Below are 23,726 nucleotides of genomic sequence, written 5' to 3'. Positions count from 1 at the left end.
TGTTGAGTGAATTCACTGTGCCTCCCCACCACCCCAGTTCCCCCAATTTGCTGTCCCTGCAAGTGTGTGACTGCCTGTCCCTGAGTGGATATGGAAAAAAGGAAAGGATGTATCCTTGCCCCCCTCCACTTTGCCTTCCTCATACTGCTCTTGGTGTCAGCCTCTGCCCTTGGCACTGGGAACCCAGCAGTCTCTTTTGCTACTCCTGTTCATTCAAAACAGGAGTGGGGTGAAAGACAGAGGCTTCGCTGCCAACAGCAGCTCAAGGTAAGAGAAGGGGTGTGGGCAGGTGGGCTCCAGATCGTGTTTTTCTGCTCACTTGGTGCTTTTTTAAGCCGCCCAGTGGGGTGAGGAAAGGCAATTTGGAGCTGCAGCAACTGTGGAGGGAGCAGAGGCTGCCACAATTCCCTTTTGAATTGCTCTCAGCGAGCCAGACCAGGCGCTGAGCAGCAGAGCAGTAGGCTGAATTGGGCTCAGACAGACGGTGGGGAGTTTGTCTGTTCACTCCCTCCAACCTTGCCATTCAATGTGATGCTTTCGCATCACTTTGTGGAAAGTCACTGGTCTTTGATGTTTCCCACTTGGTTTCATGGGGTGTGCTTTGTTACAGAACGCTTCGCATTTAACCACTGGCATTAGAGGGGAGGCTTCCTTTGGAAAAGGCACTTTGCCCAACCTTTGCTGACCACAAGCACATGCTGATCGAGAATTGGTCTTTTTCAAACACTGGAGGGGAAACAAAACCATTGCCCCATGATCTAGCAGCAATTTAACACTGAACAATCACAGCAGCCATAGCCTGGTGGTAGATAACTGTTCTAAGGCCCAGGAGTAGGGTTCCTGCTGTTTCCTCTGCGGTGCTTGAAAGAGACAGTCCCCATGTTCATGTGGTGCTATCTTTCTGGACACACACTGCTGGGCATTCAAAAGCAGTCTCTTCAGTATCCTCCTATTCCACAAATGCAGCAGATAAAATTGTCAAGCTTTATGCAGGCCCTGTTTATGTACCACCAACATGCCACACAGGAACTGAGCAGCTCAGGCGTTTCACTAGAAGTACCCAAGGATGTGGTAAACAATTTTACATCCTGCAAAATTTCTGAGCGAAAGCTGCCGGAGTAGGGTCCATTAAAATAGATGACAACTGATTTCCCATGAGGACAACTGGCAACAAGTGCAGGACAGGCTAAAAGATTTACTTTGTACAAGGCATAAAATTAATGAGCTGGTCATAACTTATATAGTTGGCAACCTTCAGTCTCGAAAGACTATGGTATGGTGGTTCTAGAACAGCGTCTAGTGTGGCTGAAGATGCCAATTTGGGAGTGACAATCCCTTCCACACTGGGAGCAAATGTAGTCTGTCCCTGGTCTGTCTCCCTGGCTATGGGCCTTCCTTCTTTGTCTCAGCCTGTTGGCCAAGTGTCTCTTCAAACTGGGAAAGGCCATGCTGCACAGCCTGCCTCCAAGCGGGCCGCTCAGAGGCCAGGGTTTCCCACCTGTTGAGGTCCACTCCTAAGGCCTTCAGATCCCTCTTGCAGATGTCCTTGTATCGCAGCTGTGGTCTACCTGTAGGGCGCTTTCTTTGCACGAGTTCTCCATAGAGGAGATCCTTTGGGATCCGGCCATCATCCATTCTCACAACATGACCGAGCCAACGCAGGTGTCTCTGTTTCAGCAGTGCATACATGCTAGGGATTCCAGCTCATTCCAGGATTGTGTTGTTTGGAACTTTGTCCTGCCAGGTGATGCTGAGGATGCGTCAGAGGTAGCGCATGTGGAAAGCGTTCAGTTTCCTCTCCTGTTGTGAGCAAAGAGTCCATGACTCGCTGCAGTACAGAAGTGTACTCAGGACGCAAGCTCTGTAGACCTGGATCTTGGTATGTTCCGTCAGCTTCTTGTTGGACCAGACTCTCTTTGTGAGTCTGGAAAACGTGGTAGCTGCTTTTGTTTAGCCCGGTATCGAGAGAAAGTGTGTCGGAGATCATTGAGCCAAGGTACACAAAGTCATGGACAACTTCCAGTTCATGCACAGAGATTGTAATGCAGGGAGGTGAGTCCACATCCTGAACCATGACCTGTGTTTTCTTCAGGCTGAGCGTCAGTCCAAAATCTTGGCAGGCCTTGCTAAAACGATCCATGAGCTGCTGGAGATCTTTGGCAGAGTGGGTAGTGATAGCTGCATCGTCGGCAAAGAGGAAGTCACGCAGACATATCAGCTGGACTTTGGACTTTGTTCTCAGTCTGGAGCGGTTGAAGAGCTTTCCGTCTGATCTGGTCCAGAGATAGATGCCTTCTGTTGCAGTTCCAAAAGCATGCTTCAGCAGGACAGCGAAGAAAATCCCAAACAAGGATGGTGCAAGAACACAGCCCTGCTTCATGCCGCTTCGGATGTCAAAGGGGTCTGATGTGGAGCCACTGAAGACAACAGTGCCCTTCATGTCCTTGTGGAAAGATCTGATGATGCTGAGGAGCCTGGGTGGACATCTGATCTTGGGGAGAATCTTGAAGAGGCTGTCCCTGCTGACCAGGTCGAAAGCCTTCGTGAGATCTATGAAGGCTATAAAGAGTGGCTGTCGTTGTTCCCTGCATTTCTCCTGCAGTTGTCTAAGGGAGAATACCATATCAATGGTGGACCTGTTGGCTCGGAATCCACACTGCGATTCTGGATAGACGCTTGATAGATGGTCATAATTACTTACAAACAAACAAACAAACATTGTTTCTTTCTAGATCTTTTTAAAAAATCTGGTAAACCAAGATGGGTCCCGATAGAGTGTTTTAAAAAGTAGGTCTTGGTGCTAAAAAGTCTGGGAACCACTGATCTACAACAAATAGTGGCTAGTACATCTGGATGACTCATCAGCCTTGCCAGCAAGCTGATGCATCACAAAACCTCTTGGGTGGCAGAACATTCAAAATAGGTTAATAGAAGGCAAAAAAATTTATGGATTTTCACTACACCTCCAATTATGAAATGCTAGGGACAAACAACAGGAATTTTATTCCCCATCACTTCCTGACAGTGAGATTCCTGGAGCCTTTGGTTGGCTTCTGTTGGAGACAGAATAATGGACTTGACAAGCTTTAGGTCTGAACCAGCAAAGCATTACTTGTAGGCTTCTGACACAAGTCTGGTGTGCTCCCTGGGGCATTTGGTGGGCCGCTGTGAGATACAGGAAGCTGGACTAGATGGGCCTATGGCCTGATCCAGTGGGGCTGTTCTTATGTTCTTATGTTCTAAGAAAGTTGGTGGTCGACTCAGCATGAAGGAGCAGCCAGGAAAAGAGCAGAGGTTGCATAATCCCTGCTGAAGGTGGAAAACAAGCAGTGCAGACTCAAACTACTGAAGTTACTGAGGGTATATAAGTACAGTATTCCATTTGAAAAGGCTGCAGCAAATGTTCATGTCTCCTCCTCTCCCTCCCTTGAAAACAAGCCCTCCTCTTTATCATTCAACACCATCTGCTACAACCAAGTGAAGACAAGGGGCCTTCACAAGCTTGTGCTGATTGCTTTAATTGCTTTGGGGTTGAAACCCTTTCATGGCATCATTAGAAGGGGACAAAGCAGCTGCCTGGGATAAGTCAAGATGTCCTATATTGCTTTTGCATCCGAAAGGGCATTGCATTATTTTCCAGCATCACTGCTAACAGACATGGGAAGGGGGGAGGGAATGCACACGTGGCCGACGCCACCCACCTGAGCTCTTGTCGTGTGCTTCCTCTTGCCATCACCCAGCATGAACCAGAACACACACGGCTGCTGTCCTACTTATCAAATGACCTGAAATTCAGTCCAACCACCTGCATCAGCAACCAGCTCACTGAAGACATGGCGGTGGGGAGAGGCACTTTCGATCTGGCTGCTGAACCGCAGCCATCAAATTTGGGAGCTTTTGAAGGCAGACTTGTGTTGTCAGTGCAAGGAGGACAGAGTGGCCTGGAAATGTCTTTAAATCTTTGCATGCTCACTTTCTTCTTCTGTGTGTTTATTTTTCCTTGTCCCAATTTGATGGTAAAAACCTGACAATTCAAAGGAGATTTTTGGGGGGGGGGGGGATATGCCATGCAGTGAAAAAGAGAAATCTGGGGCAAGACTGTCAGTTTTGCTTCTTTCCATTTATCTGTACTCTATGAATTAACCATAAAAAACAATTTTCCTTCTATAGCAGCATCCCTTTCCTTAGTAGGGGAAGGCAGTGGGAAGAGAAAAAGAAGAAAAGGAGAAATATAAAATCTTAGGGCCTTTGCTCACATTACCCACAGAGTTGGGGAACTAAAATAATTATGTGGATCCTACCATTGAACAATGTCTTATCTTCAAACACAGAGACTGCTCCAAAGGTTCTTTTGATCTATGTGGAATTGTACTGAAATACTGCAGAACTCGGCATTACGAATGGGTGATTCCTCGACAGCCTTATTAGAATCTGGAATACATACTGACCTAAAAGTCACCATCATGCTCTTAAATAGTTGCCCATGTGTATTTTTGTTTAATCTCATTGTCCAAATGTTTAGCCAGGGGACATTTAACTGATACAGCCAGCAGATGCAATGCAACAAAATGCAATCCTTTCACACAAAATCGAAACGTTTTCATAAAACAAGAGGTACCAAAATTTACTAAGGGATTTATATCCCATTTTTTGTTCTTCAAAACTGCCCCCAAGGAGGATCACAACTAACTCTAAAACATCACAACAAATACTGTATACATCTTTAACAAATAAAGCTCAATAACATCAACTTAAAACAGAAACTGAGAACTGGCAAGCTAAACGAAAAATGGATTTAAGGCACAATCCGATGCTTATCTTAGAATTCAGTGTTTATTCAGAGAATTTTTTTTTTAATCCTGCACTTTTTCTGCACACGCAGAGGTTGACCCTGAAGGATCTAACATGACAGGTAGAGGGACAGTCCGTGGAGAGACAGTCCCTGAGTTATTTTGCTTGTAAGCTGCGTAGGGCATTAAAGGTAATAATCAGAATCTTGAATCACATCAAAAAACAAACTGGTAGCTAAACTGGCTGCATCGATAGAGATGCCACATGATTGCACAACTGGGCACCTGTTGGCACTGGAGCAAATGCATTCAGCACCAGAACAGCATGTTACAATAACTGGGCGCCCAATGCTACTCAGTGCATGCCGGCTTACCGCCAGTGCAGCTGTTGGCATCCTTCAGTCTTGGAAGAATATGGTGTCACGCTCTGAATGGTGGTTCTGGAACAGTGTCCTCTCCAGTGCGCGAAGCCTGGGTAAAGTAGGTATGGAGGATAGGCTGTTACCCATGCAGCAAATCCCCCCTCTCCACGTTGCTGAAATGGTCCAATGGAAAGGCAGAAGCCAATACGGTTGGTTCCAGCGGCGTTGCAGGAGTTGCTAGAACGTGACTGTGTTCAGCCATGAACTGCCTCAGGGACTCCGGCTCCGGATTTTGCCTCGAGGTTGACTCCTGAAGCCTTTCTCATAACTGGATGTAGCCACAAGGCAGTGGAGGTTTGGGATCAGAGTTTTCCTTCTCTCAGATGAGCTGCCTTCCCAGGCTGACGAGTCCCATCTACCCGGTGGCTGTTTAGTCGCCTCTTACGACAAGTACAGCCAAACTGAGGGCCTATTCTTATCCCCAGCCCCCAGGGGAATACCTTGCAGTGCACACTGTCGCAAACACCGCCAAGCAGTGGAGAGGTAGATGGGGGCGTGTGGGGAGGAGGCGTTCTGTGGCAGGGGAGGCAGAGGGAAGGCAGGGAGGAGGGGTGCTGGGAGGAAGGAGTGGGGCGGGAGGGATGCGGGACCAGTGGAGCTACACTTCACTGGATCCTGAGCCTCAGTGTCAGGTTGGCCGCCTGACATGGAGGCTCTTCATTCTACTCCGACCTTCAGGTAGTCATTGAATCGAGTATTCCCTTTGTGGGGCTATTCGGTTTACCCAGGGGAAGGCAACGAATGTCTCCTTCCCCTGAGGAGAAGGTGGTGGCTGCCTGGAGCATGCTGGATGCAGTGGCAGCCATTTCAGTGCCACTACAGTCCTGTGCGCCAGGCAGTTCATGAGTGGGCTCTAAGTCATAGGTAAGCATGAAGTGCTCCTGATACTTCAAGGGGAGAACAATTTCATCAAGAACAGGTTGACACATCAGTTGTACTAGCTGGCTTCCTAACCAGAAGAACCTCTGTCTTGTCTGCAATTAATTTCAAGAACAAAGTCCACCATATTAATGTGGCACAGTATCCTTGGTTCAAATTCTTATTGAATACTGAAGTCAGGAGTCCACAAATCCACATTACCCTTCCCTTCTGGCTAATTTTTTTGCCTGGATGTCCATACAAAACTCCCTTCCCCATAGATCTCCGTGAACTGCAGAGAATTCAAAAGCAGTGGAGAATTATACCTGGCATGTTCAGACAGTTATGTATGGGGTGCGGTGGAATTCCCATTTCATGTTTGGATTTGGTTCCATAATCTCCATGGGCAGCCTTAATTTGATTATTTTAGGGTTCCTCCTTTCCTTCTTCCCCTCTTTGCTGCCACCTCCTTACTAATATTTATTTTTAATTGGAAAGAACCAGAAAATATGAATTTCCATGAAATTTGTCAGGAAAGAAGTCTGGGAAAGAAGCAGTTAATGACAATGGATATATCACTTCATAACATCTTTCATCTTCTAAGAGCGAAATCCTATCCTGTGCTAGAACAGGTAAACCAAGAGGCGCTGTATCCAGCGAAGCATTGGGGCTCGAAGTAGTTCAGCCAGAGGTAAGGCAAAACTTTTCACCTTACCTCTGGATAAGCCACCGTGGCCCCTATGGATCTCCTCGGACTTGTGCCACTTCCTGAGGTGGCACAAGCCCGAAGAGAGCGGAGTGGCTTCAAGTCGCTCCAAGCTCCACAGGGTTGGGATCTGGCATAACTGCCAGGTCCCAGCCCTGCCTCCCGCTCCCCACCTGCCCTCCCTCCCTCCCGCCTCATCCCTGCCCACCTCAGAGTCTTGTGTTGCCTGAGCTCGGATGATGCAAGACTCAGTGCTTCTGTCGACACAGAGGCTTCTGTCTGCCTCCACAGGCTGGCGCGCTACTGTCTGCCGGCCTTGCCAACTCACGAGGAGGCACAAATGTGTCTTATGGCGTTTCCTAAATCCATCTCAGGATTGCGCTGCGTGAAGCACAGATACAACCTTTTATTACGAACAGGCTACTGGACTAGTTCCCCTGGGGGCTGGGGATAAGAGTAGGCCCTCAGTTTGGCTGTACTTGTCGTAAGAGGCGACTAAACAGCCACCAGGTAGATGGGACTCGTTAGCCTGGGAAGGCAGCTCATCTGAGAGAAGGAAAACTCTGATCCCAAACCTCCACTGCCTTGTGGCTACATCCAGTTATGAGAAAGGCTTCAGGAGTCAACCTCGAGGCAAAATCCGGAGCCGGAGTCCCTAAGGCAGTTCATGGCTGAACATAGTCACGTTTTGGCAACTCCTGCGACGCCGCTGGAACCAACCGTATTGGCTTCTGTCTTTCCACTGGACCATTCCAGCGACGTGGAGAGGGGGGATTTGCTGCATGGGTAACAGTCTATCTTCCATATCTACTTTACCCAGGCTTCGCGCTCTGGAGAGGACACTCTGTTCCAGAACACTATTTAGAGCACGATACCATAGTCTTCCGAGACTGAAGGATGCCAACAAGAAGACTGGACTAGATTGGCATGAGTCAGTATGATAGTATGTTCTTCACGTGTTCATTCTTATCCACTTCAAAGTGTTCTGCTGAGTTCACATCAACATTTTGATTTCATTTCAACACCCAATTTATCTCAGCAGCCACCTTTTAGCAACACAGGCTATAAGAAGCCAATAATAAAGGAGTTAAACTTAGCGCAATGCTACCAGTATCAAAACATTAGCCAATCCCAATGGGACACATGTGCTGCCTTTAAATTTAGCGTGTGAACTGTTGAGACAAACTACTTAACGAAAATGCCAGCCAAGAGAGTTCTCATTCAGTTCTACCTTCTCTGAGGGTTAATTAAAACATTCTACTAATAATAGAGCCTTCTGTTTGTGCAGATAAGCTACTTTTGTCACTGGATTTTAAGAGAGCCGCTGAAAAGATGTGTCCGGAGAGCACTATTTGGTCAGTGCTTCAATTCTATTCGAATGTTTTCTTCTAAGCTTGTGTGTTTTGGAGATGTATTATGAAGACAACACAGGTAACCACTGATGGATTGAATGGAATAAAGACACCAAGCAGTTGACCAAAACAACAACAGCTCACAAAATAAAGATAGCAGATAACCCATGAATTTTGGTGCCTGTGACAACAAAGAACTGAAAATAATTCTTGTAAAGTGTGATAGGGCTGAAGCCAATTAAAGTTTATGTCTACAATTTATAAGTTCTGATGGTATCTATAGCAGTGCCTTCAATAGGGGTGTGCGGGAGGGGGTACAAACCACACCAGGACACTCCAAAAGGACTTGCCCAGTTACATCTGCTTCCAAGGAGTTCAACCATGTTGTTGCCAAAAGAGGCTGCATTTCCCTCCTTGTGCCACACCTAGACTTTCTGAGAACCACAGTGCCGCCTGGCCAGAGCGCATGGTATCCGAGAGGGAAGGCTTGATATACCCCCTCCTCCAACACAGCTCAGTTGAACTGAAGTGGCGAGCGCAGCCTGCCCAGGGCATGTGCTGAGTTAACACTCGGCAACCACAGACAGACAAGAAAGAGGCAGCAATCTGAACAGACACTGCATGAGAGAAGGTCCATGGGGGTGAAACCATGAGTTACCAGACAGGGTGACACAAACCCTGGTGACACCACTAATCTATAGCAAAAATACCAGCTTTACAGTGGACAGTCACCTATCTCAATCCATATCCCTTTCCCATTTTCCCTGTTCCAGTTGACAATCATTTTCAGATTCAGTCCTTGGCATCACCAGGTAGAAGATATTTGACAAGCCTAGCATGTATGCACTGCTGAAACAGAGACGCCTGCGTTGGCTCGGTCATGTCGTGAGAATGGATGATGGCCGGATCCCAAAGGATCTCCTCTATGGAGAACTCGTGCAAGGAAAGCGCCCTACAGGTAGACCACAGCTGCGATACAAAGACATCTGCAAGAGGGATCTGAAGGCCTTAGGAGTGGACCTCAACAGGTGGGAAACACTGGCCTCTGAGCGGCCCGCTTGGAGGCAGGCTGTGCAGTATGGCCTTTCCCAGTTTGAAGAGACACTTGGCCAACAGTCTGAGGCTAAGAGGCAAAGAAAGAAGGCCCATAGCCAGGGAGACAGACCAGGGACAGACTGCACTTGCTCCCAGTGTGGAAGGGATTGTCACTCCCGAATTGGCCTTTTCAGCCACACTAGACGCTGTTCCAGAACCACCTTTCAGAGCGCGATACCATAGTCTTTCGAGACTGAAGGTTGCCAACATGCCAGTGCTGACAATACAAGGATTAACTTGCTCGACTAAACAGAGCTCTGATCGGGCCCAGTCGAAGCCAGATTGCTGCCTGAAGCAATGTCCAAATTTTCTGTGCCCACGGATACATTCCAGCTGTCCAAACCTCCTCTACCTCAGCTTCCTCTCTGTTCCTCTACCTGACCACTTCTTTAAAACAGATGGATGTGGGAGGATGTTGGAAGCAAATGCCTTCCTCCGCTCCCGGCATCTTCCTGCCTGGCCTGGTTTAAAGAAGGGGTTGGATGGTGGAGAGAAGAATGAATGGTGGTGGATGGGGAGATGCAATTTTGTTTCAATCTCTCTCCTGGAGGAAAGTGCAATGCTCCCCTCTGAGTAAGCAAGAACAAGATTGGGGTGGTGGCAGGGTGAAATGGCTGGGCCATGAGAAGGTGCAGGGTGCAAGACACTCACTCACCCCTGCAACTTTGACACTACCCCCAGCCCCCACTCAAAGCAGCTGTTTCACCCACCTCATGCGTGGACCAGGCAAGGCCCTGATCCAGTGGTTATTTACTTTCGGCCCAAACCTAACCAAATTCCCACAAAGCAATTCAGTGGGGCTGCTGCAGCCTCCGCTGCATCCAAGGCAGGAACTGAGGCAGCTAAGGCCTTCATTTGTTCCCTTCCCTTGTGTATGCGCAACCTCCTGATTTTAGAAATGGGCTGTGTCAGAAGGCCAGATGCAAGGGAGGGCACCAGGATGAGGTCTCTTGTTATCTGGTGTGCTCCATGGGGCATTTGGTGGGCCGCTGTGAGATACAGGAAGCTGGACTAGATGGGCCTATGGCCTGATCCAGTGGGGCTGTTCTTATGTTCTTACGTTACCCTGTGTCAAGCCCCAGAAAACTCTATGGGTCTACGCAGATCTACATTAGCCCAATTGCTGGTGTAGTACTGAGTAGCCCCATGTAGGGCTTTCAGGTCCAGGATGGGGCTTAGGATGTGGCCTCCACTGTCCTGTCCCCCCTCCCAGGCCTGAACAACCCTCCTCTCTGTCATTCTCCAACTCTGAAACACCCCTCCCTGCCCCCCATTCCACCCTCCCCCCACCTCCCCACCACTCGGTGTAGGAGTGGTGGGTAGCACTGCTCTAACACTGGGGGATAGCTACCAGTGCAGGCCTCTCTTCACTGGTACTGGCCTTCATGCAGTCAACATGTGCCTTCTAGTATGTTTGCAACAGCGCACGTGCCTGTCCCGCCGGCAGGAGCTGGTTTAGGATTAGGCCGTAAATAGCATGCAAACTAGCCCAAACCATGTACTTCAAGTAGCATGTAGCCGGTTCCTGTTTTAGCCACCTCTTAAAGAGACTGCCTCACAAGTACCAATTGCAAGGATAAAGAGAAAGTAACAACAATGTACACAAAAGCAGAGGAGAACTGAAAGAACAACATTTGGGATGAGGGACACCATAAAAAAAAGAGGCAGTGAGACACTGCACTGCAGTTTAGGACAGGTCAACACCTACTCTTGAGGAAGTAAACCTCTGCTGAAAGAGTGACAGCACGTGAGCTAGAGCTGCACAACAGTAGCGGGTGTGGGTGTATGTGCTTATCCTCATCACTAGAGTGAGCGTTACAAAATTAGCTCCTCCTTTCAAGGCTTTTTCCTACTTCAAGTAGGCTTCTCGTTAGTTTCTTTTCCTGTCTTGCTGTCTTATGAATTACTGCCTGAGCAACCATGATCAGTTCTTTCTCTTATCTTATTTTGCAGTATGCATATACAGGACCGGCCTATTTATACACGGATTTTTTATACACGGATTTGACTCAACATGAATGGCCACTGCAAATGAGAAGGAATGTGCTGATCCCTGGAGAAGGGGAAACTTTTAAAATCATTTTAAAAAACTGAACAGTCCTTTAACAATAGCCTTGTTAATGAGAGAGAGAGAGAGAGAGAGAGAGAGAGAGAGAGAGAGAGGGCAGCTGGCTGAGAATCCATCAATCCTTCTCTCTCCAGATAATCCATAATCCATCAATCTCTTCTCTCTCCTTCTTCTCTCAACAGACCCCCTCCATTTCCCCCCAGCACGTGAAAGAAAGGTGATTGCTTTGCATTGGTGAAGGGAGGGGCTGAGTGAAGCTTTCTAAGCTCTTGGAGGAGGACTGGTTGATGGATTGTCTTCTTAATGACTCTTATCTTAGAGTCAAAAGGTCAGCCAGGCTGTTTTTAAATCACTGGAGTGAAGAAACTTTGTTTTTTAAATTGATTTGCTATAGTGCGTTTTTTTGCCATCCACGTGAGTGCTTGGAATGGAACCCACACAAATAATTAGCCTCAACCTGTAAAGCACTTTGTGCAAGTCTACTCCACTTCCATTGAGTTAGTTACTTCCACGGCTCAGCTTATACAATATATTTCATGAGATAAATAAACCAGGAGTGAAGTCTTGAAAGAGAGAAGCTACAGAGTGAAAAGCAGGCTGCTGCATCAACCCTTTGCAATCCACTGGGATTCCTAGCATGCAAAAAACAACTGATCAGATATACACTTGCACAAAAACTGGCTGTCTCCAAAACTTTTCCTTGACACCGTAGCAATCTAGTATCCTGTCCATGGGATCACCCCTGGAAAACACAGTGGACAGCAAATTTCAACGTAACTTTTTATATACACGTGCTCACAGAATGGCTTCAAAAGTCACTCTGTGAAAAATGAATTGTACTCCAAAATAAATCTGGAGGAGACAGAAGAAATCCACAGCATAACACAACTTCCTGAAGTGCCTTGGGCAAATCAGGGCCTCAGCCTCAGTTTTCCATCTGTGAAATGAGAATACTAGTGACCTATCTCTCACCGTTATTGTGGGGATGAAAATGGCAAGAACTATAAGTGTATACTGACAACCACAGAAACAGTAATTGTTGGGATGTCATTGAATAAGGTAATCAAATTGTTCGTTAAACACTACCTATATATATATATGTCCCACACATTCTACGTGTAACATTCACAACATTCCTGCAAGACAGGCAAGTATCACTTTGTAGCAGATCAGGAGTGAGGTGAAGAACTGAGCCCAAGGACACAGTGGTTTGCCCAAGCCAATCTATGAGATCTTGGTTAACATAAGACTAACAGGACTAACCAGGGACTTTCCAGCTCATGACCCATTTTCTGAACGGCTGTGCTACACAAGCTATTTGATGGGACAACTAGTTCTGGAATGGGCTGGAATCCCTAGCATGTATGCACTGCTGAAACAGAGACGCCTACGTTGGCTCGGTCATGTCGTGAGAATGGATGATGGCCGGATCCCAAAGGATCTCCTCTACGGAGAACTCGTGCAAGGAAAGCGTCCTACAGGTAGACCACAGCTGCGATACAAGGACATCTGCAAGAGGGATCTGAAGGTCTTAGGAGTGGACCCCAACAAGTGGGAAACCCTGGCCTCTGAGCGGCCCGCTTGGAGGCAGGCTGTGCAGCATGGCCTTTCCCAGTTTGAATAGACACTTGGCCAACAGACTGAGGCAAAGAGGCAAAGAAGGAAGGTCCATAGCCAGGGAGACAGGCCAGGGACAGACTGCACTTGCTCCCAGTGTGGAAGGGATTGCCACTCCCGAATTGGCCTTTTCAGCCACACTAGACGCTGTTCCAGAACCACCTTTCAGAGCCTTTCATAGTCTTTCGAGACTGAAGGTTGCCAACAAAAGTATAGTATGTTACCAATCTCTGCCCCTCCACCCTTATCAATCCCTTATGCTAAGAAAAGAAGATTGTTATGGCTAATTGTACATTTCCTTCTCCTGCAGTGGTATATTCCATCACACTGTGACTGTGTTTTGGTCAAGACAGAGTGGTATTCCCAGAGGAAAAGTAAAATCCCTACATTAGCAAACAGAGCATAAGCTACACTTTTGTCCCGGGACAGATAAACATTTGATAAAGTTTATCCCATGGTGTGACTATTCTGAAAAGTAGTAGATTCCCACAGAGTAAAGTTACACTATCAGGGTAAAAGCAGCTCTACGTCCAGTTAGCTTTACGGGAGTGTACACAACAGCAAGTTTGCAGTCGGCAAAGAGAAAACAGCTCTGTCATGGTTACTCCAGGCTTTTGGCTGTCACTCCTGTTATCCCTGTGGAGAGGGGGGTGGGGCAGGGATAATTTACAAGCCAAATTAGCCTCAAGCAACCAGAAGCAGCTCAGCTATAAATCCAAAATAACTCCTCCACAGTGTTATTCTTGCAAGTGCGATTTGATAAAAATCTAAGGGAGACTAGCTAACCCAACAGATCAGATCGGAACAGTGTTCAGCCTAGTCTAGTGAATTTCCCACAAAAAAGCTGTGTGACAAACGGGTGACTTGTATATAACAGACACCCAGTGCCACTGGGGATCTTGTATACAAAGATGTCTGGAACCCTTAATATGACCTGTTTAAAGTTTCCACCCCGCACTAATTAAACATGGCTAGAATTTCCTAAAATACCCAATCCCCAAATTCAAGTTACTGATTCCCTTTTTGGTTTATTCTGGCTCTTGCATTTTTTGCTTTGTTTCCTCACCTTTCTCTTCTTCTCACTTCCATTAAGCTGCAGTCCACAATTACTAAAACAAGGGACAACACAACATGGAACACTACCTAAGTAAAAGGTAATTGCCTCTTTCATTGATTCTGTTACTTCATAATTCAGTTGTATAATTCATGTTCCAGTCTTTTAACTTCCCCCCTTTTAAATGGAAAGCTTGATAGTTATACAAGAGTAGGCAGCTGTACCCTGACCCTTTTTCATCAGAACTGTGATGGGCCAGCAAAACAAGACAGCTCTTGAGGTTTGCTTGGGTTCTTTAGCACAGCCTCCCTCCCTCCAATAAATGCACCGAGCCATTGCTGCTTTAGGGGGTTAGTGCAGAACACTGGCAGGGACCGCCACAACTTGCAACTGTCTTAATCAATAGGAAACTTGTACTTACAGTGAGTGCTCAGGCTGATTGTGGCCCAGCTCACTCCTTTCAGATGACCGTGCCGAGTCCGCCGGACTGGCATTTTAAGAAAATTAATTTACTTCCTACGTTGCAACATATACAGTGATAGTTTAAATAATCCGTCCAATTGATTTCTGCATGAGGCATAGAGGATTCTGTATCCAAATGACACATCAGGAAGAGGGCTTGCAGCTAAACAGCAACTGAACCAGTCTCCAGCATAACAAGGTAAATCCCATGTGTAGAAAAACTCCAAGGGGAGAAAAAAAAAAAAAAAGGAGATGGGTGGGGGAAGAACAGTAACTCTGAAATACAGCCAATAACCCTAAAGACTCCTTGAGATATTTTGGACTGAAAAGTCCTCCAATCAGAGCCACGGAGACAGGAAAAAAAACGAACACATGCCTTCCTCGACCATATATGTCTTAGATTAGGCAGACAGGCAGACTTTGGAGAGACTGAAACAAGAGATGAGTCTCTGAAACCCATCAACCGGCATCACATGTCAACTTGTCAACATGAAATACAGTAGAGTTCTGAGGACCTGTTTTGAGAAGCCGAATTAGAGGGTGAAAGAACATGCTTGTTAAGCACACACACACCTGAAGAGTTTCAAATGGATTACTGTACTATTACAAAATACCCACTTTCAATGAATTAAGAGGAAAAACCTAAAATGAAAAACACTGGCTTAAAAGGGCCACGTTAACTTTTCAAGGTTAAAAATATTAGCTCTTCATCATGTGAACCAACACAGAATCAAGAGGCTCAAATGCTGAATCTGGCAAGAGATTTTTTTTTAAAATAGGCGGCTTCTTCTTGAGAAGAAGCTTCTTGATTTGCTGCCAGATCTCTTTTGCCTTGGTACTTATTTCCCTGGCGAATTCTAATGAGATTAATCACATTTAATCTGCAGCAGGAAACAGAGTCCCAAATCAACAGATGTTTTAAAAGGGCTGCATATTGCAGGGGAAGGCATGGAAGTGTTCAACTCTGTCACCCCCACTCCTCAATTAGAGTTTTATTATTTAATTGTCACTCTCTAATGCGATATTATGTACAATTCAACAACGAGGAGAAAATTATAAAACCCACACATGAACATTCATAAAAACATCCATCCCTTCTACATCTATCAGAATACAAAGGAACAAGAATCATTAAAGAGATGGACACCCTGATCATCCACCTGGGCAATGGTACTTGCTCACGTGTTGCCTGGGTCATGGCCATCGCAAATGTGCCGAAAAGCACCTTGCGGCAACTGGGAGGAGAGAGGCGCTGGTGGGCTCACACCACTAGGTGCTGGGCCTCCATGCTGGCAGCAGGAGTTCCACAAGGAGCAGGGAAAAGGCATTTCTGGGTGGGGCGAGGGCAGCAGAGGCTTTCTCCAGATGTTATGCCCTCTCCTGCACTTGAAAGCCCAAATCGTCACCAGCATCCCAGTGATTTCGCCAGTGTGCCAAACGGTGGGGAGGTCTTTGAGGACAGGGGGAAGGCAGGGAGGGAGTAAGCCTGAGTAGGAGAGGTCGGCTTGAAGGATGATTCAGGCCAAGGAGGGGGGTGGGGATGGCGGCAGAGGCTGCCTCCAGATTCTATTCCTCCTCCCACACCTGAAAACAAAAATCTGCACCAGTGATTTCGCTGATGCAGATCGGAGTAGACCACAGGGGCTGTGGGGGTGCAACATGGGGTAAGGAAAGTTTCCTTAATCTGATTATGTATGAACAGTACTGGAACAGTCCAACAATATTTAATTGCAGATTTTAATGTTTTATTGCAGTTTGCGGCTCCAGTAATCAGCAAAACCTGAGGCTCATGAGCAAGAACAGGTCTTTTTCCTTGGATAGCTTGTAATAGGAAATATTTTTCTTGCAAACATGGGGTCACTGCAGCTTACAATAGCAGTGTGGCATGGGGGTAGCATGGGGGCAGCTTATGGCACCTTAGTTCCTGTGCTGCATGAATAATGCATGAAGTCTTATGTTAAATGTAAAAAGGTCTTTATATTAAAGACACTGTGCTGTCTCCTTTCCATAACAGTTTTTGGAGAGCCTACCAGCATGGAGGGGGCCACAGCATGTACTCTTCTCATATGGTTCAGAGTTTCTCATGTCATTCTTGTTGGAGTTGGTGCAACTCCATCTGCTGTCCAGAGGGGACAGGATGCTGTCCAGATGGGGTCAAGCTATGGCCCAGTGACTCTGACCTTTCTACCTGTTCTCTCTGTGATCCTTGTGGGGTGTGGCCCTAACCCTTTATCCTTCCCTTCTCCTCTGAGCACTTCCTCTTGTCCCCTGACCACCGACCTGTTAAGATGGCGCACACCAGGGCTCTGATGCCCAGGCCATCTTGAGCAAAAGGCATGCAGGGCGAGGCAGCTCCAGGGCCTTGCTATCTCTAAGTGTTAGCTGAACCTCTGATCCTAATCAGATGCTGTAAATATACACTCAATGGAACTGTAAGTAAATAACTTCTTTTTTGCAACTTTAACAAGCCATTGCCTCTTTGTCTTTTTTATTGAATAGCAGTCAGCCGGGTGAGGGAGGTTCCCTTGGGTGATACCGAAAGGGGGGTCTGCTGCTTAAGCTACTCTGCTTCCCCCCCCAAGAGGAAACTACTTTTAATTTCCTCCAACAGGTTACGGGCCCAGGTACCATGCACTAAGAAACCCAGGGACTATGTACTAAGAAGCCAAGATACCTTGGAAAAATTTATTTTTTGCTTTTTGATTTTCGGGATCTCTCCCCACTCACTTGTGTAAGGCTGAACTTGCTTGCTAAGTAAAAGATGGCAGAAGGATCATATGTGGAAGTCTTAGCCATACAACCAATGGTCAGGCGGAACCCCAAAACTTTCCACAACTGGTATTGTAGAATAAAGGCAGAAATACACATGTATGGAGCCTTACCTGTTCTAAACAAAGAGCGCCCAACTAATGAAGAGGCTGCAATTGAAAAATGGGATCAGGCAGATGGGAAGGCTAAGTGCCTCATTCTCAGATCACTAACTGAGCTTCAGTTGTCTTACGTGCTAGAGGCTAATACAGCAAAATAAATGATAACAATCCTAACTGAAATCTATTCAAAAACAGGAATGAAAGACCAGTTCAGTTTGATTAATGATTTGTGTTGCCTCAGATTGGAAAGGAAAGGGGACTGCGATAAGTACTGCAGCAAGATGATCCAGCTTTTCCATGATCTTGCACTCACTGGCATGGTTCTTTCAGAGGATCTTTTAATTTCCTCCAACAATTCTGGCAGTGTAGCAGTTCTCATACCACTGAAGTAATGGAAGAACTGGATCTTGGTGTTAAAAGCTAGGGCACAATCCACTTAGTACTCTTAGGGCACAATCCTAACCCTTTCCAGCACTGACATAAGGGCAATGCAGCTCTGAGGTAAGGGAACAAACATTCCCTTACTTTGAGGAAGTCTCTGTGAGTGACACCCAACTGCAGGATGCAGCACATGTCCTATTGGCACTGATATGCCAGTGCCGGAAAGCACTGACATAAGGGGTTAGGACTGTGCCCTTAGAGAACACCACTCTTTCCAGGCATGGGAGAATATCATGCCCAGAGGGATTGTTTCCCCAATGATAAATTCCCATCAGTGAAATTTTTAGATGGTGAAGCTTTCTCTGCACCAGTCAGAGCAGATAATTTATAAGCAAGTATTTAGAATTTATGCAATAAGTCTAATTTTTCAGCCTCAAATCAACATATCAGCCATTAATTCGAAAGAAAAACAATCTCTGACTTTTTCAAAACCTACTGCATTTATTCAATTCTAATTGCAAATATACATATACAAGCACCATACCAAAAGTTTAAGCAAGGCAAAGGGACTAGATAGCTCCATACTTACGAGTACAGGGTTTTGTTTTGTTATTTTGTTAAAAACATACAAAACAGCACATTTTGGTGTTTAAGACACTTTCCAGTAATTAAAATAGACTACTTTTCCAGTTAGAAATAATATAGTGGCTGCATCCGCTGACACTATATCATCTACCTAGTGCATTTTTTAAAGGCATTTAAAATTACTAAAAATGAGAACTTGGAATGAGAATAAAAACAAATGAGACAACTTTGTGCCTTTTTCATCATGAAATCTGTGAAAAAATAAAACCATTTTCAAGTATCCCTACTTATGAGCAAAGAGATAGGAAGCTTTTCACTGCTAAGTCACGTTCTAGTATAGCAGCAGTCAGGAAGAGGGTTGTCAAATGACTGCCAAAAATGTCCTTTTGACAGGTCAGTTTGTCTTACCAACACTCAGGATTTTAAAAACAGACAACTTTCACCAATAGAATACTGATAAAAGTTTTCTTAAGCACCTGAACTATTGAAATCTTTATTTCACTGCCATATTTGCCATTCTGTGCTTTTGACACTAACTAAGCTAAGCAACGATAATGGTTGAAACTATCCAAGTTGCTTCCTCAGTGGATGAATTACATGGGCTTTCCAGCAAATTCTGCCTTTCAAGAGTGCTCCATTCAGCAGTAAAAAGGGGATCTGCCAACCTAGGCTACCACTTCAGCACTACAAGGGGACAGCAGGGCACAAGGTGCAATTAGCAGAGGAGAAGTTGTGAACAGGATGCTTAACCTTTCCCCTGCCCAGCTAGATAAAAAACCAGTTTGTACTGGGGTGCTTTTTCCAACATGACATGGCCAGCTTTGGCATGCCTTTTTTCTTTTTTATGTTGCAATTGGATATGTGGAAAGGACTGCAGCTTTGGTTGTGGAAGCAGAAATGGGAACCAAGGCTACAATCCTATCCACACTTCTTATTGCAACATAAAAAAGAAATCAGGCATGCAAAAGGAGGGGGAATCATTTGCAACTTTTATCTGATTCTGGCACTTAAAGAAAAGAAGTCATCTATTCCCAGAGAGCAACAGAGGATATTATCAATGTGCTACTGTTGAAACCAAGCCAGTAGGAAGCTGTGATGAGATGGTACATGAGGTAGTACCAAGCCCATTACTACAAACAATTCCGATTCTATTGATAGAAATTAAGCATCTGACGAATGCACAAATAAACTTCCCACAAACAAAGCAAAAGCTATACGTAGCTCAGAAATTCAACAGACCATATTCAAGTGCTGATCAAAGGCAGGTCTGCTATTAATTCAATCCTCAGTGCACCATGTTTACAAAGAGGCTTAGGTTAACTATTCCAAATACTGTACCATTCAGAGACCAACAAAACCCAAAGGATAATTTTGTAGTCTTGAATATGCTACTAAAATAAATGAACAATTTCAAAATCTCCATAGCAGCATTTAAAGGAGATTCACATGGCTTTTTCTCAAGGTTAACAAAGTACATTTTATTTATATGCATTTATCAAAAGATTTTAGAAAATGTAATAGAACGCGGAGTTTAAAGCTAATAACAAAAAATGGAGGGAGAAGGAGGAATAGGGGAAAAAAAGCTGCTGTGGATCTAAACCACAAAGCACCAAGTGGGTGCAGAAAGGCAATAAGAAGCACATCTGCCCCCCTTCCCTTCCCTCACAAAGACTCCCCAAGTCTTGGAAGGTCTCATAAGGCCTGCTGGAGACCTTAGAAAGGCACTTTTGGTTTTTCGCAAAACTGGCCTTCTCAGGCCTCAGAAGGCCTGTTGAATGCCTTAGAAAGACACTTTGCACTAAATTGGAAGTGCCTTTTTTAAGGCCTCCGGCATGCCTTTTGCAGCCCAAGGTGGCCACGTGTAGCCTTCCCGCACATCAGACCACTTCCTAGAGATGCCCCGGGGGTTCTGGACATCTGGCACCAGGGAGTTGTTAAAAATTTTAAAGATGATTTGGTGCTTAAAACATTTTCCAATCTAAGGAATGAGAGGAGGAGAAGCAGTGGAGATGGGTGCCCCCTGCCAATCTGTCACCCAGGGCAACAGTTTCAGTTGGCCTCACAGATGGACTGGACCTGTACTGTGGTCAGAAAAGTCATGAGTCTTGTCAGGTTAACTGCTTGCTGAATGAGGAGCAAGAAAGAAGGGAATGAGTATAAAAGATTGCGCAACTGGAATGCATGTCGAATGAGAACAAGTTTCAGAAGCAAAACCACAGATTGGTCAAGGAAAATGTCTTGCTACATGCCGCTAGGAATAAAGAAAAAAATTGCATGCATTTCTACATAACAAGTCTAATCTAAAAAAACAACAGGTAGGATTATCAGCCAAGCTTTCCTTTAAAGTTTTTTATATGTGACAATCTCATTACAGCTCTTATAAATTACATATTGTTCATATTTTTAAATTAGAAAAATGTATAAGTACTTTTCAAAACAGAAGTCTCAAAAAGAGATGAACAACATGTAAAATACAATACAACGCAATACAAAAAACCAAGCATAAAACAGGTCGAGAAGTAAGTTTGTTTTTTAAACCCACTAAACGAGTGGTCCTCAAACTTTGTAGAGGCCCTTTAGGCTCTTGTCTAATTTATAAATGCCAAGGCTATAATGGTGATTGGGCAGCAGCGCTCCCCCAAGTAGCAGCTTGTTTAACCCTTGGTGCACATAGCTCAGCAATTTTCAACTTCTTTCATTTCTAACAGCATACTGAAAAGGCACTAAAATTGTCAAGGCACAACATCAGCTTTTGGACAACTGACAAGACACACCGTGCTGTCAGCAATGGGCTCACATTCCCTAAGGGCACTACTAATAAATGAGCCTCCCAGACCACTCAATGCACATTAATGTGCCACAGCACATGGGTTGAAAATAGCCTAACCTGCTATGTCAGTTTTGATGGGTCAAACTCTAGCAAAAAACCTGCATAGATACAAAAGGTTGTAATATTTCAGGCTTCTGAATTTGACACACTCCACAAGGCAGTTGGTTCTAAAACTGCTATCATGTACCTTACATGAGTTACGAGATTTGCAAGTAGAAAGAGAAGATGAAGGGGCTCCAGGCATAAGAGCAGCAAGGGAGAATGGTCAGAGGGTTCTCAAAGAGCAAGAGGCCTCCTCCTGTAGTTATAAAGTAGCAAATAACTCTTTTTCAGGAGAAATGGTTAGCTCTTTTTTTTTGAAAAAAGCATTGGGACAATCCAAGTACAGAGAAACACTCATCCATTTTTCTCCACAGCTGCAGTCAGTCCCTCTTAGTCCTCTACGTGTATCTTTGTCTACAATACACTTGGTTTCTAAAGATGGTTTCTCTCAGTGCAGCAGAAACATGAAGACCTTTTCCTTTTAATGCTCTTCAAAGACTGTGGGAAATCCCGTGCTACTTTAGATACATAAACAGAGCCATTCTTTTCCTGTTGCACTTCTAAAGTAAGGAGTAAGTAAGATTACGGACAACCTCAACCCCACATACTCCCAGAGACAAATTTGAAGAGCATCTCTCAACTCAAACTTTTCAGCAGGAAGAAAAAAATGATACATTTTTGTTGGTTTACCTAAGCTAACGTCATATTTTATGGTGAAAACGGAAGTCATTATTTTAAAAAAGGCAATTCAAAATACATTTGATCTGCTTTAATAATGGAACAAGGGCCGAGCCAAAAGCAGGGGGAGGGCCTGCTTCTCACACAACTGACAGCTGCAAAACTGACTCTACCCATTGATGATTTTTCAGGGGTCGCGATGAATGGGAGCAAAAAAGTTAAACCAGGAGCAAGGGCAACACAACAGGAGTTAGAATCACTGTAGGCAGCAGGTGAGGAAGTGCCAGTGGGGTTAATTCTGGACAATTATAACTGTGCATGTCTAATTGTTGCCCAGTTTCAATCAGGTTGAAAACAGCAGGGACAGTCACCCAGCTGGGAATGGATGCAAGGGTGCAGGACCAGCTGCCTTGCCATCTCATTTGCCCACCCACCCACTCCATGACTGAAGTATGTATGTGCAAGCTTTTGTTTTTAGAGGCCGGCTGCCTCTGCTTGTCAGATGCAGGGTTGGGTACCGGGACACAGATCGTGTCTGTTGTCTTGTATGCTCCCTGAGGTATTTGGTGGGCTACTGTGAGATACAGGAAGTTGGATTAGATGGGCTTTTGGCCTGACCCAGCAGGGCTCTTCTTATGTTCTTATGACTTGTAACCCATGATGAACTTTTCCTCCAGTAATTTGTCCAATCCCCTCTTAAAGGCATCCAGGCAAGATGCCATCACTACTTCCTGTGGCAAGGAGTTCCACAGACTAATTTCACGCTGGGTAAAGAAATATTTTCTTTTTTCTGTCCTAACTCTCCCAACACTGAACCTTAGTGGATGTCCCCTGGTTCTGGTGTTATGTGAGAGGGAAAGAGTGTCTCTCTATCCACTCTATCCATCCCCTGCATAATTTTGTATGTCTCAATCATGTCCCTCCTCAGGCCCCTCTTTTCTAGGCTGAAGAGGCCCAAACGTCATTCCCTTTCCTCATAGGAAAGGTGCATTTCCTAATAGGGAAGATGCCTTACATCATATCTTCCAGACACTCTGCTCTAAAAGGTGTGTCTTCCCCAGTAGCATAGCTACAGGGGAGGCAAAAGCGTAAGTACTGGAGGTGATGCAATGCATTGCACTGGCGTTGCTACAGGGGTGTGGGCCGTACCAGGTGACGCGCTAGGGGGGTGACGCGCCCTGGGGGGAGGACATGCTAACTTTACGGGGTTAGGAGCTACCACATCATGCCATACACCATTGGATGCGGAATGGTCAGTGGAGTGCAATGCAAAAACAGAATTGAAATAGCTCCTTTCGTTCAAAAGTTATGGCCAAAACACCAGAAGGAAAAATGCATGGAATCCTATGGAAAGTGAAAGTGAGCTACTTTCCTCATGAGTTTACTCACGTTTACTCATGAGTAGTCATACTTGCCATAGTCTGCTGGAAAGGGCAGGCTGAGAGGAATCCAAAGACAGCAGAATGGCCCAGATCCAATGAATGCAGCCCCTAAAAAACACGCAAGAAGCTCCCCCCCAGCTGCAAGTCTGAGCCCGAAACGAAGCCACATAGCCGCATTTACTCACAAGTAGGTGGACTTGCCTTAGTAGAGGCAGGCTGAGAGGCTCCAAGGATGTCAGAATGGTCCTCATGCAATGAGTGCAGTCCCCAAAAACACCGGAGAAGGAGGTTCCTCCCTCCCAGCTGCCTCCCTCCCAGTCTATGGAGCCCTATGGAAAGCAAAGCAGCCTCACAGTCGCATTTACTCTCGAGTAGGCAGACGTGCCTTGGCTGGTGGTCAGGCCAGGCAAAGGGGAATGTGAGATACCAGAAGGGTCCTGATCTGATGGAGCTGCTCCAGAAGGCAGCCTCCCCCCCCCCCCCAAAAAAAAAAGAACAAAAAAGAGGCTTTAGCTGGTAAGGGGAAAGTTTTCT

At 45.6% G+C, this 23,726-nt stretch overlaps 1 protein-coding gene across 7 annotated transcripts in view; it reads right to left on the bottom strand.

Moving 5' to 3' along the window:
* The window catches only part of EVL (Enah/Vasp-like), a 173,922-nt gene that overhangs the window by 41,871 nt on the left and 108,325 nt on the right, over positions 1-23,726 (bottom strand). Inside the window, exon 1 of one of the 7 annotated variants that reach the window (XM_066629035.1) lies at positions 14,384-14,618. The exons of the other annotated variants lie outside the window; for them this stretch is intronic. Coding sequence (XP_066485132.1) covers positions 14,384-14,456 — 73 coding nt within the window. The 5' untranslated portion in view covers positions 14,457-14,618. Of the gene's footprint in view, positions 1-14,383; positions 14,619-23,726 lie in introns of those variants that run through there. 7 annotated transcript variants of the gene reach the window in all.

Source organism: Tiliqua scincoides, chromosome 1, assembly GCF_035046505.1.
Source record: "Tiliqua scincoides isolate rTilSci1 chromosome 1, rTilSci1.hap2, whole genome shotgun sequence".
Lineage (NCBI taxonomy): Eukaryota > Metazoa > Chordata > Lepidosauria > Squamata > Scincidae > Tiliqua > Tiliqua scincoides.
The sequence above is the reverse complement of the archived record's forward strand: the minus strand, read 5'-3'. Positions and strand labels throughout refer to the sequence as shown.